Source organism: Wolffia australiana, chromosome 7 (assembly GCF_029677425.1).
Source record: "Wolffia australiana isolate 7733 chromosome 7, ASM2967742v1".
Lineage (NCBI taxonomy): Eukaryota > Viridiplantae > Streptophyta > Magnoliopsida > Alismatales > Araceae > Wolffia > Wolffia australiana.
The window spans coordinates 7,870,443-7,888,270 of NC_135841.1; the positions used below are offsets into that span (position 1 = coordinate 7,870,443).

At 42.5% G+C, this 17,828-nt stretch overlaps 4 protein-coding genes across 5 annotated transcripts; 2 read left to right on the top strand and 2 right to left on the bottom strand.

The window, feature by feature from the left end:
* Nucleotides 1-4,762: 4,762 nt before the first annotated feature.
* On the top strand, nt 4,763-7,876 carry UBC27 (ubiquitin-conjugating enzyme 27). The gene is made up of 5 exons (XM_078577922.1): nt 4,763-5,231; nt 5,692-5,740; nt 6,128-6,287; nt 7,518-7,607; nt 7,695-7,876. The coding sequence occupies exons 1-5, from the start codon at nt 5,039-5,041 to the stop codon at nt 7,800-7,802; spliced, it is 600 nt and encodes a 199-aa protein (XP_078434048.1). The 5' UTR covers nt 4,763-5,038; the 3' UTR covers nt 7,803-7,876.
* On the bottom strand, nt 7,609-11,222 carry LOC144705314 (uncharacterized protein At2g33490-like). Its single transcript, XM_078577921.1, has 10 exons — nt 10,923-11,222; nt 9,834-9,906; nt 9,620-9,698; nt 9,362-9,419; nt 9,210-9,278; nt 9,121-9,149; nt 8,859-9,057; nt 8,540-8,776; nt 8,431-8,463; nt 7,609-8,347 (listed from the first exon to the last, which is right to left on the bottom strand). The coding sequence occupies exons 1-10, from the start codon at nt 11,040-11,042 to the stop codon at nt 7,889-7,891; spliced, it is 1,356 nt and encodes a 451-aa protein (XP_078434047.1). The 5' UTR covers nt 11,043-11,222; the 3' UTR covers nt 7,609-7,888.
* A 115-nt stretch (nt 11,223-11,337) lies between these two features.
* On the bottom strand, nt 11,338-13,594 carry LOC144706135 (uncharacterized). 2 transcript variants are annotated; one of them, XM_078579032.1, is made up of 3 exons: nt 12,880-13,594; nt 11,654-11,724; nt 11,338-11,568 (listed from the first exon to the last, which is right to left on the bottom strand). In XM_078579032.1, the coding sequence occupies exons 1-3, from the start codon at nt 13,322-13,324 to the stop codon at nt 11,434-11,436; spliced, it is 651 nt and encodes a 216-aa protein (XP_078435158.1). In that variant the 5' UTR covers nt 13,325-13,594; the 3' UTR covers nt 11,338-11,433. The 2 variants fall into 2 exon arrangements, with proteins under 2 accessions (XP_078435158.1, XP_078435159.1); XM_078579033.1 differs by having other exon boundaries at nt 11,654-11,712; nt 12,880-13,592.
* Nucleotides 13,595-16,423: 2,829 nt separating this feature from the next.
* On the top strand, nt 16,424-17,549 carry LOC144705830 (uncharacterized). Its single transcript, XM_078578659.1, has 2 exons — nt 16,424-16,611; nt 17,370-17,549. The coding sequence occupies exons 1-2, from the start codon at nt 16,474-16,476 to the stop codon at nt 17,448-17,450; spliced, it is 219 nt and encodes a 72-aa protein (XP_078434785.1). The 5' UTR covers nt 16,424-16,473; the 3' UTR covers nt 17,451-17,549.
* The last annotated feature ends 279 nt before the right edge of the window (nt 17,550-17,828 follow it).

Here is a 17,828-nt window from a genome sequence, read left to right on the forward strand (position 1 = left end):
ATAGTTAAATATATTAGAGATACAAAAATTTAAAGAACCTTGTTCACCTACATGAATCAACCTAAGCCAATAAATTTCTCCTCTCAGTCCAATTAAATCCAAACTATCATCTTCATATCTCTATGTTTCTCTCTTCCATATCGTTGATTTTATATGCATATCTTGTCATTTCTTAATAGTCTTTAGATAATTCTAAAGCTCTTATCACTGTTCTCTGTGGAGACAACCTATACTCATCTCTAGCTAGATTGATTTATGTAGATATTGGTATTCATAAAACTCTATTAATTAAACACAAAATCACCAACAACATAAATTTAACCTTAATTTTGAGGTTATCTATATTATGTGGGCCTCTAGCTAATCACACTACTGTATCATGTTTAAGCTCATTGTAAGAAATATGTATTCATTATTATTCTCATGTGATGTTTTTTTAAATCCTTGAATACATAAAATGATTAGGTAAATTATGATGCGATCAAAATATAATGATCACTACATGTATTCTATGTATTCCTATTAAAGGGATACTCAAGATAGACATTGAAATATCCATATAGAATAGCACTACCAAATCCTACTTATATTATAATTAGGGCTTGTTTTATGTCCATTACTGTAGAGACACAAAGTGATGAAATTATACGCCAATTACACAATTCATATCTTGTTTAACATTCATTGATACCATTAATTCACTTTAATGAAGTCCAAGATTACCTGAATGTGATGAGATCATAATACAGAGATAACTAGAATGAGTAGGTTTTTACTGATGACCATAAATTAGACACAATTTTAAATAATAGGATATGATAGTGTATTATATCTGAATGTTTTAATGTCCATCTTGGATATCTCTTGAATATGAATACTTAAAGTACATTTCAAACACTAGTGATCACTATATGATGAGATCATCATAATTTACTCTGTCTTTGTTTGTATTCAATGACGTCATTATAATACCATGTGAGAATAATCATGAATAATAATTCTTGAAATGAACTTAAACATAACATAAAGGTATGATTGGCTTGACAAACATACACAAGATATTGATCGCAAAGGACAGATTATTGGTGCTTGCTGGATAAATATTTCACACAATTTATTTTTATGAATCCTTGGATGATATTGTACCAAGTGTTGATCAGATTCATGTCATAATTATGCAAGTGTTCATAAGACCTGAAACATTAAGGATATCTTATGGATAGATAGTTGTGATTTGACTGACTTGTGAGTCTTTGACCATGCTATTGAAAACTGTCCAAGCTTGGATGCATCGACAAGTCCTCGCCCATGATTGTGCCATCAATATGGGATCATCCATCCTTGGTATAAGAGGAGATATACTAAAGGAATAAGATGTAGTTAAATCTGTCACTAGGGTGGTAGAAATATTGGAGAAGGTTTATGCAACATGACGATTGGGAACCAACAATTTGTGTTACGTCACGGAGGACAATCACTAAATGCAATGTTAATGAGATGAAATGATGAATAGATTTGGAGAATTAACGAGAAGTACGACGGCAGTCAGAACATACGAGACTCGACCAATCGACAACACCGACGGGTTATGTCACAAGCAAGCTCCCAATGACCCGTGTAAGCAGATCAAAAGATGACGAGTGGGGAACGATCTCATCCAAGAGCGTCTGTGTCACCGACGTAATCGACCAATCCGGACACCCTCAAAGAATCCACTCTAATTAAAGACGAGGGCTAATCTATAATGATTACAAGATTTCACTCGAGCCAGAGGAGCAATGTAAATCAGCACTGAAAGACGTAACTAATAAGTAAAATGGGAAAGAGGAGGGAATGAAACCTTGTGAACCGTGATTTGTCATCCGGATAAGATGTAACCAGCACGTATTTGTGAGATCAATCGAATGCAGCCTTAGTCTTGGTCACCAGTAGCTAGTATTCCTGAGGAGAGGGTAGGGTTCTCGATCAATGGATCACTGATTCGAGAGAGTATTTCCTGAGAAAAACTCATTGTTTCTGGCATCGATTATCCAGAGTGTCGGTGATCAGAGAGATTGATGGTGATGGACTATCGACATAATACCCAGTCCGCAACAGAGTTCTAACGACCAGGAAGGCCCACAACCTTATTAACAACAGCTATGGAGTGTTACGGGGGTCGAAGGAGGTTGACAGAGTTCTGCAGAAGCTTGAACTGTCGATTCTGATCACAAAGAGAATAAGTTCCAATCTACGGTGGATCTCAGTGTTTCCGTTGATCGAGTGATGTGAACCATTTCTGAAGGTCGTCCTGACGACCACGACGGCTGACACAGATCGTCGCACTGTATGTCATGGTCACAGTGGGAAAGAGGGTAGCGTTCTTGAACAAACCACAAATCTTCTGACAGTGATTGGAACCTCAGTGGATTGCGGGCAAACGGTGACACTGACAGACGAAAATCATTTCTTAAATGTAATTGACAAGCATTAATCGCATTCCTTTTAGGGGGATAGGGAGGTGGCGATCCACCCTGGTGTAACACCGCTAGAACTCCTTCTTCCAAAATAACCAAGGTAACTTCTTTCAAGAGGACAATAATTGCAACACTAATATCAGAAAATCAAACAGAAGAACGATGAACAAAACGAGATCTGGATTTTCAAAGACACAAGCTTGCCATCCAACGTCCACTTCTTCCCCTCTTATAGAAGGGAAGTGGCAGTTGTGGGTGGCCTAATTGGGCCCCCTTTTAAGGAGAAAGCTTATTGGGCTTTCCCCTTAAACGGGCTCTTTAGGGGGAGAAGAAGCCCAACATGGATTTCCTCCCCCTAAAGATGACAACTAATTTTAATCAAAATAAAACATGTATGAGGGAGAGGCCGGTACTCACGCAGGATGGGCCTCCGGATACTCCAAAGATGATGAAAATAAATAAAAGAACACAAAGACACACGACACGAAGCGAGACAACGACGCCGCTTCTCAAACCTGATAGTGGAACTGTAGATTCTTCAAGTCGGCTTGGGCTCCGTGACGTGGCTGGCGACGGGTCGGGGCGCGATCAACTGGATGGTCCTCCATCAAAGGTGGTCTCAGATTAATTGGACTCATATCAGTACTTACTAGAATGAACAAATAGGGGCCTACAATGAACCATTCCCCAAGTTCTCTAGGATTCTCATGTGAAGGATTATACATATATGGCAACCAATGATGTTAAAGGATCCTTAAGAAAGTTGGCATAATATTTTATCATCTGGATCATGAGGCACAATGTGGCGACCCATGGGCTGTAAATTCAACATATTGATTGAATTTAATTTATTTTTTTAATAATTAATCTATATGGTGATATAATTAGCCTCCACCAGATCAGCCGAAGTCATCAGAAATTGTCAACACATAAGTGGTGACCTAAGTTTTTCAAAATTCCATAATTCATTCCTTACTGATTAATCCATGTTATCACTGCATTGGATGGACTCCTGCGATTCAAAATGACACAGTATTGCAAATAGTGGAATAGATTTGTTATGACTCTTACACTTCCATGGATATCCATTATAATCTTAATCGATATGATATATAAATTTAGAGGAATGATATTGTATTATCAAGTAAGAACTATGCTTGTGAGTTGCTTGATATTAATCATTGGACCCAATGTATCTGTTAGTTAAATTAAATCATTTGTAAATCCATAAAATTAATGAAAGAACATAGTACTAGTTATGATTTGTGGGTAATCACTGAATGAAAGGGGATTTCAACTAAATTCACAAAGTTGATAGCACATGAAAAGTCTTGCCGTAATAAAATAAATATTATAGACACAGGATCTGATAGAGAGATTTGTGTGTGAGTAAGGTTTGGGTCATTTGGCTGCAGATATTTAAGGGGCTATGATGCCACATGTGAACTTTGTAGGCCATTTGATAAGCTGCAAACCCATTCGCTCCCCATAAGATTATGGTCTGCTGCAGGTTTCCAAGTTTGAGAAGTTTCTTTGATAACTGATTTTCTATAAAATCAGTGATCAAAGATATGCCAAACCATAAATTGAAATAATTTCATATTAAGTAAAAATAAAAAAGTAGAATATAATAATTCACAAAAGTAGAATATATTAATTCCCCCTTTGCACACATACACAAAAGTAGAACAATAAAATGAACTCAAAAAACCATAAAATGAAATAATAATTTCATATTAAATAAAAATAAAAAACTTGGTTCTCATGATATGCCAAACTTAATGCTAAATTGATGCATTCATGATGAATCTCTAACTTTCCTAAATTTATATAATAACAAGTGATTTTATATAATTAAACACGAGTAATGAGTTGAAATTATTTGTAGTATTATTATGTTTCATAAATATTAACAGGTTGTGAGTCATATTTACGTAAAAGCTTCAACAAAATGATAATGAAATGAATGGGCAATAAAAATTAAGAATATCAAGTCCTGACCTAGATACTTCCGGCTATATTAATATTTAATATTCAAAGGTTCACTGAATATCCTGAATTAGAGCCACAAGCATGTTGTTCTACAAGGTTTGCTTACTAACTTTGCTCTAAAAAATTACATTTTTAAACAACCAAGTATACATGATTTGAATTCCACATATGCGACGACATCCCAGATCTGAAAAAAACAAAAAACATCAAATCATACCATCCGAATAAAATATTAAACACGGACGGATGCGCGCATCTTTGAGCTACATTTTTTTATTTTTTATTACTGGCGAGAATCGCAATTTGGATGATGATCGCATGGAAATTAACGGAACGCAGCAATCAGCCCATCAACCATGTCCGTGATTGCAATATCTTCCTCCAATAGGAACTATTCACGATCTGGTCTCGAAATTAAGATTTGAAATTCTTTCGCCATCTTTCTCGGTTGGAATTCCAGCTTTTTGCCAGCTTTTTGAACAATCGAAGATTGGCGAGTTTCAAAGAGGGAGAAGAAAAACCCACAAAGGGCAGAGTTCTTGGCTTCTTCCTCTTCTTCTTCTTTCTGAGTTTTCCGATCGAGCGCAAGTATGTTGGACGTTTCTCGAGTTCAGAAGGAGTTGACGGATTGTAACAGGGACAATGACGTTTCCGGAGTGAGAATCGAGATTTGTGAAGATGCTCATGGCCGTGGAAGCCTCTCGCATCTCCGAGGAACAATCTCCGGCCCCATCACCACTCCTTACGAGGGCGGCACTTTCAAGATTAACATCCAGCTCCCCGGTAAGGGCTTCTGGTCATGTATTTTCGCCCTAATTTGTCATTTTTCGCTTTCCCAGTTCATCTTTCTTCACGGAATTTTGCTATTTTCCTCGCGTTATCAGCTGATTATTGATCGAAATCTGAATCTTCTTGGATCTAACCTCTTTACTTGGCCTACGTGCCGCTTGAATTCCCCCTTTTTCTCGTTCTCTATCCTCGGTTTATCTGTTCATTTTCCTATGATCACGATGGGAACATTCGATCGGTGAGGGAATTTTCTCTCAGTTACAAGATCTAGAAGAGGGAAATTTCTCCGAAGAAGCGATCTTGAGCGCCGTTTCCTGTTTATCTCGACGTTAAAATATCTCTCTTCATGAGCTTCTTCCTTTTTTTTCCAACCATCTCTTGCGCGTGTTTCCATCCTTTCGGAATGGATAATTTGCGTGGAATATTTGACAAAATCATTGAAATGGAAGTGCAGATGGATATCCCTTTGAGCCTCCGAAAATGCAGTTTATTACTAAAGTCTGGTAAGTCGATTCCTCTCTTTCACCTTGTTCTTTGGTTCATTCTTCATTTTCATGGGTCATTTTCGTTTTAAACCCGATTCACTGCTGGAGTCCATAATCGAATCTAGATTCTCAAGTTCATGTTGGAGCTCTGATTATGAGCTAACCCATATGAAATTCAGATAAAGAATTGAATTTTTGTTAACCCAGTTGTCATTTTGCTCCGATAACCAAACCGACACTTGCCGCTCAAAGTTTTTGATAAATTAAAATCTGCAGCTTAATTGGCAAAAAAAATCAGATTAAACCCCCAAAACAAATTGTGGAGTCTTAATGTTATGATAAGATTTTTATTTAAAAAAAAAACATGCTATGATAAGATTTCCAATTTTTGTGATGTTTGGCAAGGCATCCGAACATCAGCAGCCAAAACGGAGCAATATGTCTGGACATCTTGAAGGACCAGTGGAGCCCGGCGCTGACTCTTAAGACGGCTCTGGTTTCTCTGCAAGCTTTGCTCTCCACGCCCGAGCCAGATGATCCCCAAGACGCCGTGGTTGCTCAACAGGTCCAATTCCCCGCTCTCCTTGACTCTCTCTCTCTCTCTAGACATACATGGGTCCGTTTAGAAAAGTCCTCTCTCTCTCTCTAGACATATATGGGTCCGTTTAGAACAGTACTCCCTCTCTCTTGACATACATCGGTCCGTTTAGAAGAGTACTCTCTCTCTCTAGACATATATGGATCCGTTTAGATCAGCACTCTCTCTCTCTCTCTCTCTTGACATACATGGGTCCGTTTACAAAAGTACTATCTCTCTCTAGACATATATGGGTCCGTTTAGAACAGTACTCTCTCTCTCTTGACATACATGGGTCCGTTTACAAAAGTACTCTCTCTCTAGAAATATATGGGTCCGTTTAGAACAGTACTCTCTCTCTCTTGACATACATGGGTCCGTTTACAAAAGTACTCTCTCTCTAGAAATATATGGGTCCGTTTAGAACAGTACTCTCTCTCTCTTCGCATACATGGGTCCGTTTAGAACAGTACTCTCTCTCTCTCTTGGCATACATGGGTTCGTTTAGATCAGTACTCTCTCTCTCTCTTGACATACATGGGTCCGTTTACTTAGTACTCTCTCTCTCTAGACATATTTGGGTCCGTTTAGAACAGTACTCTCTCTCTTGACATACATGGGTCCGTTTAGAACAGTACTTTCTCTCTCTCTCTAGACATATGGGTTCACCTTGATCACTTATCTCTCTCTTATTCTCCCTCTAGAGACATTATTCGGTCAGCTATCCTCTTTCCCTCCCTCTCTCTCTATGTGTCACATTCTCTTTCTAAAGATATGGGTCGGTCAGTCATGAACATCTCTCTCTCTCTGTTTCCATAAATATGGGTCAGGCTTTAATAAGCATCTCTCTCACACACTCTCCAAAGACATGGGTCGGTACGCCATGAACATCTCTCTCTCCAAAAACATGGGTCAGACCTCCATGAATATATCTCTCTCCAAATACATGGGTCAGTCCGTCATGAGCAACTCTCCCTCTCTAAAAGGATGGGTCTCTCTCTCTCTCTTTCATGCTCTCTGCAAAGACATGGCTCTGACTACAATGAACAACTCTTCCACTATCTCTCTCCAAAGACGGGTCTCTCTCATGCTCTTAAGGCATGGTTTGGACTACCATGAACAGCACTCCCTCTCTAAAGACATGGGATGGTTTGCAATGGGCATCTCTCCCTATCTTTCTCTCTCTTTCTAAAGAAATGGGTGGTTCACCATGAACAGTACCTGCGCGACTACTCTACTTTCGTGGCGACGGCTCGGTACTGGACAGAGGCCTTTGCGAAGAACGCAGACGCCGGCGTGGAGGAGAAGGTAACAGAAAAACCAAACTCAGCATGCTTGCTGTTGTAACCCAATTCTGTGAAGAGATATATCTTTAAATTGTACCAAAATTGGCAGGTGAGGAAGCTGACAGAGATGGGCTTCCCTGAGAATGCAGCGAGGGCGGCGCTGGAAGCGGCCGGCGGAGACGAGAACATGGCCTTAGAGAAGCTCTGCTCCACCTGACCTCCCCAGTCAACGACCAGCTTTGACTTTTCTTCCAACATATAGTCCAACAGAAACCCCCCCAGCTTCTTCCATTGACTGAGAGCTCATTGATGGGGTTGACCAAGCCCTGAGACGTTGACTTTTCTAGGATCATCGGAGAAAGCCAACGGTTTGACCAGGGTGGAGGAAGTCAACATGGAGGTCCTCTGCCAGCTGGAGGGTATGGAGAAACTCCGGGCCATGGTGACGGGGGGCCTCGGCAGCGGGGACATGGTCTTGGGCAACGGAGCCCTGCCCGCCGGCTGCGGCCGGGGGAGCTCCTGCAGGGCGCCGCCGAGCTTGGGGGCTCTTGTAGGCAGCGGTAGAGGCAAGGCCGAGACGCCTTTGCTCGGGAGTGGCCCCGAGAAGGCTTGCCGGTAAGAGACGGGTGGAGCTCTTCTGGTGCCTTCGTCGGGGGTTGGAAGAACGTATGTGTGTGTCCTCTTCTCCGGCGCGTGTTTGCCCTCCACAGAGATAGGTGCCGCCGACAGGCTCCCCCCCCTTTTGGGTCTCTCATGGTATTCCTGCGCGCAGAGAAAAGAAAATAACAAAACGACGTAGAACTCCCACTGGAAAATAAAAATATTAGAAAAAGTCCAAGTTTGACCTGGGAAAAGTCCGTGGGTTCCACCGGGTCCATCTGAAATAAAAAAGGAATTAAATATCTGAAAACCTTTTTCTCCAGAAAAAAAAACGGGAGAATGATTTCTGTTAACCTCCATAGAGCTTCTCCGGGATCCATAAACAGCATCCAGACCGAAATCAAAGCTCAGCTCGTTGTTGTCGACGGCGGCGCCGCCGTGACCGGTGGAGCTGACGTCATCGCCATCGCTGCACTGTTCTTGATCGTCTAGCCCGCTGAAGTGATAATCAATGTGCTGCTTCTGGGCGATCGTTCTAACATGAGGTTCGACCCTCTCCAGAATCCTAACTCCCTTCCGGAAGAAGCTCAACTGCATTATAATAATAATAATAATAATAACAATAAAAACTGTTTCGGGCGGGGAACGAAGAACAGAAAGAACAGATGAAAACCTGGGCAGAATGATGGCGCACGGCTTGGGTTAGAAGGCTGCGGGATTGCCCTCGTTTCAGAGATTTAAGACGAAAGACGAAGAGCGTCGCCTCCTGCTCGTACTCCTGCCGAGCGTCCTGCAATTTCTTCGGCGAGAAGCTTCCGTTCGAGGTTTTTGTTCTTCCTTTCTGGGATTCGACCATGCGTTCATATAACACTCTGGTGGAGATCCCTGTTCGTTAATCGGTGGACAATACTCGAAAAAAATAGAGCATCTTGTACCTTTTTTCATCACAGTGGAGTTTCATAGCCTGCAGTATAAAATTAAGTTATTTTCAATGTTTGGGATTGATGGTTAAGAAGAAACTTGCCTGCACTGTTTGGAGTTCGTTGAGAATAGAGTCTGATGGGGTTGATATGGTCTGCGTGATATGGGAGCGCTGAAAAGCATGCGAAAATGGCGTTTTTATTCTTTTTTTTTTGGAAAAATTAAACGCTTGAATATAACAGGAGAAGCACCCACATATCTGTCCACAAGTTTTCGAAGTTCAAACTGCAGCTTTCCCAACATCAATAAAACTCTACCTGTGAGTTGAGCCAAATCCAGGGAGAGAAAAGTCAGTTAATACGAAAATTCCTTAGGGAAAATACACGGTAAAATACAAAAATTCGAAAATTTTAGAAGCAGTTCTTTTTAATAAATTTCCATAATTGCTTTTACCCAAGAAAAAGCAACATCATGATCAGACAGAACGCTCACGAAGCAACACGGGTTAATAACCTACCGCTTTCTTCATCATCGCTAAAGGCTTTTTTCTCGAGCAGACATGTTCCCAGCTCCCTCAAAGATTCGGAGAATTCTACAAAGAGGCAAGCCAAGAAAAAGTCAAAGGTTCAGCGAATACATTAATTTTAGGGAGCCAGGCGACAGCAGCATTATTCGATTATCAAAACGAAAATTTACAGTTCATAAAAGAATGGAATTAACGAAGCACCATATGCTGAATTCGCAGCAGACGCGGCTGCAGATGTCAAGCTATCATAAGAGTCCTTCATGTCTTGCATGTCCTACAAAATAAATACAATGCCGTTTAAATGGGATATTTTGGATTCTGGATTTCCTATTACTGCGTAAAAAGGTTTCCAATACATAAAACACACATTTTTTAATAATACCATCTCATCCATTAGATTGATGATCATGAAAATGCAAGAACGGATTTTATAAGGGAAATACATCATATAAAAATCAATATAATGGTTTTAAAGAGCAAACTTCGGATGCTTACAGTGTCTTGATTTTTTGGAATTAATGTCTACTGTTGATGAGAAAAATTCAAAATAAAATAACTTCCACGCGTAGGCAACCAAAGCGTAACATAGAATTTTTTAGAATAGTGTCGTCGTATTCATAAGATATGATGATCATAAAAAATTCAAGAAGGGATTCTCTAGGTTAAGGGGATAAAGAATAACTAAGTCCATATTATGGTTTTAAAGAGACAACTTTGGGTGCCTACGATGTCTTGATTTGAGGAATTAATGTCCATTATTGATGAGACAGATTCAAAGTAAAATAATTTTCAGGCGTAGGCAACGAAGCTGAAAATAGTTAACCATCGCATCTATAAGATACACTGATCACGAAAACGCATGGTGGATTTTGTAAGAAATGGCCATACGTAATAACTTATATAATATTACGGTTTTAAAAAAGCCCAACTATAGGTGCCTACGAGAAAATCCTAGAGAAAATATTGTAAAATAGATTTCTAAGATGCGTGAAATCGGAGGATAGATTTCGCATTTGCAAAAAACTATAATATTTAAGGTATTCAGATTCTTCATAGAGCCAGGCCTACTTAGAATAATCCAAATACGATCATAACGTAAAAACATCGGCCAAATGAAGAAATAAAACATACAACTTCCAATAATGACGTCCCGTAATTTAAAAATATTAGAACCGGAGGAAGGGCAGAAAGCTTTCCGCCACATTAGAACCCCAATATTGAATCCCGTTCAATCAAAACACGCGACATTCGTCTCTTCATTCAATCACTTAGCATGAACACAAGGAAAACCTGAGAGGCTTGCGCCAGCTCTTCAATCTGAGCCTTCTCTAACAGATCTCTTCTCTTCTCCTTGCTCTCCAGCCGCTGAGCAGCCAAGCTCCATAACTTCCTCAACGGTTGCTTCGGCATCGCCTCTAAAATCCGAAAAAACGCCCTTTTCCGCAAACCTTCAACGCGTAATCTTCTCACAAATCCCGCTATCTACCCATCACAAACCCTAGAAATCGACCGAGAAGAATCCTCTCCCCTCCAGCGAAGAATCCATCGTCCACCTCTTCAGCCCTCCCCGGATTTCCAACTCTCCTCTTATACAGCAAAATCCCAGATAAAATAGTCTCTTCGCGCGCGTACGAGTCCATGAGAGAGAGATTTTTTATACCTAAAATACCCTCAGCATGTTCAGACGGCGGCTTGAGTGAAGATAGTCCAAACGAGCCTACGTGCATCACGTGGTCAAGCCAATTTAAAAAAATAAGCCAATAGACACGTGTCGTTTACTTTTCAAGGTCAAAGGATTGACTTAAATATATTTGACCGAGGGGTTTACAGGGTGGAGAAGGAGCTGACGTTGACGTTGATGTTGACGGGCGCGGGTGGTGAGGACGGCCCGAAGCCGGCCCTTCTTGGCCCGGTTGGGCAGCTTCGCTCCCCCTGCCTGCGGCCAGGACGTTTCATCGCCGTCATCGTGTCTGTAGGCTCAGCTCCCCGAAGGGTGAGGCAAGCTCAGTTTCCGACTCTACCTCTGTGTTGCTCATCTCCGCGCTGAGCCTCCCCTCCGCCTCGCTGCCCTCCGCGTGTCCTGCCATAAGAGCTAGCCTTCTATGACTACGGTACTAGCGGTTGATGACGATGACGATAATGTGATAATGTGTTCATCATCGTCTTCGCCATCTAAAAGAGCGAAAGTAGTGAAGGCATCATTCGTCACAGAGTCTGCAGTTTTGTTTCTCTTTTTCACGACGATAACGATGACGAGCTCGCCATCTAGGATGATGATGTTGAGTTTGCTGTCATCATCGTCGTCTAGAGTAGCAAAAAAATGAAGGTGATAGGCCAGAGTGACGATATAGTGACGATTAGACATGGTTGTTCTGTTCTGTTCATTTGAAATGAACAAAAAATTTCGCACAAAAGAACCGCACAGGGCCTTGTTCTTTGTTATGTTCTTTTTTTCCAAAAGTAGAACAAAATTCGCACAAAGCGAACAAAAGAACCGCACACGGGTCTGTGTGATGTTCTTTTCGAATTCGTTTTTGTTCTGCTCAGAAACACGAACAGAACGAACGATTTGCACAAATTCACATAAAAAGAAGAGGACCACGTCTAGTGACGATCTAATCATTTACGGTGGACGATGGCGACGATGAAGGGTTTGTCAACTAAATGATAACAAATGCATCACAGATTCTCCAGTTTTGTCTTCCTTTTATGTAGTAGGGAATGGGCAGATAGTGAGAAGGATGAAATTAGCATCCTAGCCTGAGATGGATGACAATGACGACAATGGGTCCTCCATCATCATCATCATCGGTCAAACAAATTTAAAATGTAGACGAAAACGGGTTATAGTCACATGGCCAAAGTTCGGGTTGGAACTTCTCGGGGAATGGGTGCAGCAATTTTTGGCTAGAAGAATCCTCCATCAGGGCCCATAAAAAAAACCAGAGAAAGGACAAAAGAACTATGAAAAAAACCAAGGCTTGGGGACAGACAACCAACAATGGAATATGACAGATGGGACGAGGTGGAATGGCATTTCAGTGAATCATCCATCACAGAGTCCGCAATTTAATTTCCGTTTTAGTCCTGGCTGGTTTTCTAAACCCCAAATAAGAATGCTTTAGAAGTTCCGTTCCTTACAGTCATCCATCCTGGCCTTCAGGAAGGGTGTGTGATGACGATAAGGAACGGATGACGGATTGAACTCGTCATCGACATCTAGGTGAAGTAATGTAGAGGAGCTCACTGTTGGAGGTGGCGCCGGGGTTATCGGGTTCGGATCCGGCGAAGTAGACCCGAAAACTGGGGGACCCGGGAAGCTCTTCCCCCTCAGCGGAGAGGAGGGCCCCACCGCTGGGCTCCTCCTGGGCCGCAGGGGGGGTCGTCGGTTGACCTTGAGTCTCGGGCGTTGACTTGTGGGGAAGGGGAGGTGACGTGGAATCGCCGGAGGGAGGGGGGAGGCGGGAGCCGCAGTGGGTGCAGACGGGGGTGGGGTCCAGGGGGCAGCTGAGGGCAGATTCGTCATCTTCTTCCTCGGGGTTGAGAAGGCCAACGTTGGATGCGGTGCTGTGCTTCCTGGGACGGACGGCGACGAGGCGTAGTCGTCGGATGTCGTCGAAGCGGCGGTAGATCGGACGGCCGAGGGCCGCCGCCTCGGCCCCGTCCTCCGGCTTGGAGACTCCGCAGCCCATGGGGGGAGAGAGAGGGCTGGCCGGGGAGGGGGGCGGGGGCGGGGCCCACGACGAGGAGGAGAGGGAGAGGAGGAGGAAGAGGAGGACAGACTTCTCCTTCTTCCCCCCCTAATATGGAGAGCCATGGCCGGTTGGACAGCCATGGCCCGCTTCCTTCCCCAGAAATAGACGGCCATGGCTGTCCCTACGTTCAACTCTCTCTCTCTCTCTCTCTCTCTCTCTCTCTCTCTCTCTCTCTCTCTCTCTCTCTCTCTCTCTCTCTCTCTCTCTCTCTCTCTCTCTCTCTCTCTCTCTCTCTCTCTCTCTCTCTCTCTCTCTATCTATCTATCTCTATCTATCTATCTATCTATCTATCTCTCTCTCTCTCTTTCCTTCTCTCTCTATCTCTGTCTCTGTCTCTGTCCCTCCCTCTATCTTCCTCTCTCAGTCTCTCTACCTCACTTTCTTCCTCCCTTCCTCTCTTTCTCTATCTTTTTCCCTCTCTTCCTCCCTCTCCCTTTCTCCCTCCCTTCCTCTCTCTACCTCTTTCTCTCTCTCTCCTTCCTCTCTTTACCTCTCTTAGTCTCTTTCTCCCTCTCTTCCTCTATTTCTCTCTCCTCTCTTCGTCCCTCTCTCTCTCCCTCTATTCCTCTTTTCCTCTCTCTCTCTCCTCGTCTTCTTTCCTCTCTTCCTCTCTCTCTCCTTCTCGTCTTCTTTCCTCTCTTCCTCTCTCTCTCCTTCTCGTCTTCTTTCCTCTCTTTCTCTCTCCTCTCTTCCTCCCATCTCTTTTTCTTTCTCTCTATCTCTCTCCCTCTGTTCCTTTCTCTATCCTTCTCGTCCTCTTTCCTCTCTTCTTCTCTTCCTTTCTCTACCTATCTTTTTTCTCTCTTCCTCTCTCTACCTCTCTTTATTTCACTTTCTGCCTCCTCCTCTCTCCCCCTCTCTTCCTCTCTCCTTTTCCTTCTATCCCTCTCTCTCTCTCTCCGTCTCCCTCTCTCCCTTTTTCTCTCCCTCTCTTCCTCGACTCCTCTCTTTCTCTCTCTCTCTCTCTCCCTCTCTCCCTCTCTTCCTCCACTCTTCTCTCCCTCTCTTCTTTTCTCTCTCTCTATCTCCCTTTGTGCAAACGTTGACCGTCAATGACTGAGAGGAGTCCCAGATCGATTTGGTCTGCCTGATCACGATCTCTACGCCAGATCCGATAACGAGGACCTTTCATGAACCAATCGGCGTCTCCCATTTATCGGATAGACTCCATGGGTTGGGTCAATCCTGAAAAACTACAAGCTTTTGCCCCCTAAGATCTAGTGCAATATTTGTAGTTATTTATATTAAAATATTAGATAGAGTTTAACTGCTGTGTCAAAGATTTTTCGCATTTACCAGAAGAAAACTAAATTCAGCAGAATTTATATCCAATCTTCCCCCCCCCCTCTTCCCATCTTCCATTATGTCCATTCCATCTCGCCCATTATAAATCATTAGCCGTCGTCCGTCCCTGAACTTTTTGGGATAGGATTCTTGGACTGACGACAGATCGTCAACCGAATTCCGCATCCGTCATCGTCCACTTTGGTAGACAGATGATCAGATAGAGACACTTCTGTCATTTAAGGATCGCCCGTCCCGATACCGGTATCGGACTACGGTATCAGGACAGATGCTGTACTGGATACAGAAAATCAATTTTTTGGTATCCATCTTTTCCGATATCTGGATATTGGATATTGGTTGCTACGGTACCGATATCCTATATCGATATCTGTCTCGATGTTGTCATCCGCCTCCGTCTCTCAGGGAGGATGAGGATATCAGATATCAGATGTGAGTATTGGATTTCGACATCCAGCTTAGAAAGGTTGTTTAAAAATATAACTTAACTATCATTGTGCAGCAGTTAGAAAGGATCAACGCGGGGAAGAGGATAATCGGAGAGCTTTTATTTATTAAGTGGCTCGTTTAATATATACAACCGAATCTTTTTCTTTTTTCCATATGGGATAACAGGATTCGGAGTTTAACATCAAACTCCGAATCCTTTTGTCCCATTTGGAAGAAAATATAAATTTTCAGCTGTATTTATTTGACGAGGAATTAATATATTAAATATATTACATATATAACGGGCTTAAATATAGTGACCATTTATTAAAAATACTATTATATGATTTAATGTATATTCTACCTCATTTAATATATACAGGGCAGGATTTCTATTTTCTTCCATATGGGATAACAGGATTCTAAGTTTACATTAAACTTCGAATCCTGTTATCCCATAGGAAGAAAATAGAAATCTTGCGCTGTATATATTAACCGAAGTTGAAAATATATCAAAAGCATACGACATTGATGTACACAAATCATTGAATGTGATGATAAAAAATAATATTATCTGTCGATAACGGATATCGATATCCGGATACCGGTTCCGATATCTGGATATTGAATTCCGATATCCGGTATTCGATACCCGTTTCGTCCCTACCCCTCCAATATCCATCTTCGATATCCATCTAGACCTAAAGGACGGATATCGACCGATATCAGATATCTGATATCAGACACCGTCCCGATTTTTTTCTGATTATCGGATATCGGTTGTCTGATACCGGATATTGGACGGATATTGGAGGGAAAGAGATAGGTGGTCTGGGAAAGAAAGAGAGGTGCCCTGAGGACAGTGGCTGAAGGACTGAACGTGACTGAGAGGGAGAGGGCTTGAGAGAGGGCAGGGGACAAACAACTGAACAGGGTCGATGACCGAATGGTGACGATGATGAAATGCAAGTAGATGAAAACCCGACTGAACCGACGGTCGTCCAGTCCCATTCCGTCCTTCAATAACCGTCATCTATTATCCTTATTCCATCGGTTACCGTCATTCGCCACCCGTCCATCCATATCTGAGTCAGAATTCAGGATGACGAAATGCAGACAGATAATGGTGGAAAGTAAATCTGGACGAATGAACGGATGACTGAACGAATGGTCGCTCGGTCCCGTCCCGTTCTTCGTAGCCGTCATCGACAACAGTCATTCTTATATGGGGTGATTTCAAATGTGGTCTGAGGGGATAATGGGCTAAGCCCAGGATTGAGCGTGACTTCTTTTGGGGGGGAGTTAGAAGGGCTGAAGAGAGAGGAGGGTTCTTGAGCTTCGGAGTAGGGCAAATGGCGGGGGGCTTCTGGGGGACGAGGATTCTTGAAATCGTGAAGAAGAACGACTCGCCGGGGCTTCTTTGGAAGAGGATCAAGCTCACTCCCACTCGCAAGGCCAATGCGAAGAAGAGACTTCGCCGCGTCTGGCAGGTTGATCGCCGTCTTCGTCTTTGGTTCGAAAATTTTAATTAAAACGAGAGAGAAAGAGATTGGTTTTTTTCCTTCCTCGATTGAAAGGTGAAGTTTTTGTGTTCGCCGTGAGGGCGATTGGTTCTTTTTCTTGATGATTATTCTACTGTGGATACTTCTTCTGAATGCCTAGCTTTCGTGATACCGAGATTAAAATTTTAGGAACGTAGAATTCGTCAGATTTTTCTGGAATCTGCTGCAGAACTTGATACTCTCTTTCGGTTATTGGTTCAACTGAGTATTTTACATCATGTTTTACCTTTAATTCTATTTATTTGGGAGGCGCTGGCTCTCGGTCACTGCTCAACATAATTCCGGAATGAAATTGTGTTCGGCTTATCGGTGGAACTATGTTTCCCCTAAGCCACCACTAGATATATTTGAAGAAAGATAAGAGGTATCACACAAAATTGGTGACCCTCCCGATCATTATATTCAAAAGTCTCAGTTCATTCAACTTAAGTGAAGAATTCCGGTTTAAACAGACGCTGAAACCTTCTGTTCTTCGTAAACAGGCTAACATTTCGTTCCCCCAAGTACTTAAACTTTGGCTCGCTAATCAAATGAGTGACGACTATCTATCAAAGCACGTTATGCCTACTGTGGCCTGATTTTCAACTTTGGACAGTCCTATTATGAACCTCTTAAGAATCATTTTTGCGAATCTGCGCTTAATTATCGTACCCGTGTTACTTAATCTCTTGAATTATGTATCGCAGAATGAAGCGGTTCTGAGGAGTTGCGCCGAACCAGCTCCGGAGAAAGTAGCATCAGGCGTCGACCATACTCGTAGCTCTTAGAACACCAAAGTAATAGACCGTTAGTTCCTCTATGTTGTTTTCCTCTCATGTTATTGGTTGAATATTGGTATCAAATGAAGCAAGCACCGTAAATCTCTAGACGTTGACATCGGATAATGATTACGTCATGGAAAAACCGCCCTCCAACGTCTACATTAGACGCAGAAATTTGCTCAGAACAGTGATTAAGCGGAGAACGATCACAAAATTCAAAACCCATCATTTATTTTCAAGAAAAAAATCTTCTTTAAGCTTGACCGACGGTCTTTGCGGTCGGGTCAAGCGTTTTGTTTGAAGGGCGAGTTGAACCGGGCTAAAGAACCGGTCAACGCTTGATCCTTCCCTGTCACGTAACCCGGCTGTGGAGTCCCACACCTC